At 41.2% G+C, this 1302-nt stretch overlaps 1 protein-coding gene across 1 annotated transcript in view; it reads left to right on the top strand.

Annotated features, from left to right (window-relative positions):
* bahcc1b (BAH domain and coiled-coil containing 1b) overlaps window positions 1-1302 on the top strand; it is a gene marked incomplete in the record, with an annotated part of 75717 nt that overhangs the window by 48832 nt on the left and 25583 nt on the right. Inside the window, 1 exon segment of the mRNA XM_014024035.1 lies at window positions 232-401. Within this exon segment, the coding sequence (XP_013879489.1) occupies window positions 232-401 (170 nt within the window).

The following is a 1302-nucleotide window of genomic DNA, read 5'->3' as shown; positions in this document are numbered from 1 at the left end:
TGTGTGTGTGTGTGTGTGTGTGTGTGTGTGTGTGTGTGTGTGTGTACGATAAGGCATGAACACAAAAATACATCAAATAAACTACACAGCTAATATCATAAATATCACCACTTTTCAAGGCGTTGGTTCCGTTGCTCGGTGAAATAAATCCCCGCAGCACACAGCATGTTTTATAACACAGCGGTGCAGCGAAAACACTTCCAAACTGAAATGATCCATCTCCCGTCGCAGGTGAGGAAGTGCCGACCCTCGGCCTCCAGAGTCTGGCGGCGCTGGCGGCGGCCCGGGCCCTGGAGATGGGCAGCGAGGCCGTGGCGGACGCGGGGGTCGAGCAGCAGTGCCCGATCAGGAAGAGGCTCAACCTGCGCAGGAAGTGCAGCTGGACGCCTCGGCACGAGCCGGTGAGTCTTCRGCAAACGTGCATTCCCAGCGTGCAGTTGGGCGTGAATCACTCCGGCTAAATTGTGGGTTGCAGATGTGTCAAACAAAGGAGCTGCACTTGATATATGTTGACAAACCAGAAATAAATCCCAAACTGAGCCCAGATTATCTGACACTTACTCTTTTTGACTTGAGATGTTATCGCTTTCCTTCAGTCCAGGCTGCACAAAGATGTCACTGGATACCATCTGATTTACAAATAATAAACGGTTTAAATACAGTGTAATAAGATAATTATTACTTGTGTATATCAGTTTTCAAATATCCACTTGCAAACTGCTTTGCATCTTGAACCAGAGTAATTTAAATTACAGTAAATATATTTAGTTAATAAATCAGGCCAGAACAGTCAAAACATATGAAACTGGCATTTCTTGAGGGAATGCATGTCGCCTTTAATGGCAAACCTTTAAATAAAGATTTTACACAATCTGTTAGTGCTCAAAGTATGTGATGGTGATGAGTCTCAGCTACTGATGCAACAAACTTTAGCGCAGCATTTGGAAAATTAGCTRAATTATAGACATGTGTGTGTTTAGAAAATTCAAGAGGCTGTAGCGGCCATCTTAAATTAAAAGAATCAGGAGTTTTATTAAAATCTATCCAGTGGTTCATGTTTTCCAGACAAACTAACAAACAAGCGCGCAAACACACACAGTGATAKGCAATAATTAATAAAATGCAAGATCGTGTTTATATCATTTGAAAGGAGTCACTTTAGAATAGTAGAAATTGCTTTGAAAAACATCTTGTAAGGGTTTACAGTCATGGCTTCATTAAAGGGATCCTTGATTAGTTGTAACATTAGACTTTATTTGATAAACATATATTTTAACTGTAAAATAAAGACTGTAAAAATAC

This window comes from Austrofundulus limnaeus, unplaced genomic scaffold (genome assembly GCF_001266775.1).
Source record: "Austrofundulus limnaeus strain Quisiro unplaced genomic scaffold, Austrofundulus_limnaeus-1.0 Scaffold405, whole genome shotgun sequence".
In the NCBI taxonomy this organism is placed as follows: Eukaryota; Metazoa; Chordata; class Actinopteri; order Cyprinodontiformes; family Rivulidae; genus Austrofundulus; species Austrofundulus limnaeus.
This window is presented reverse-complemented; position numbering and strand designations above follow the sequence as displayed.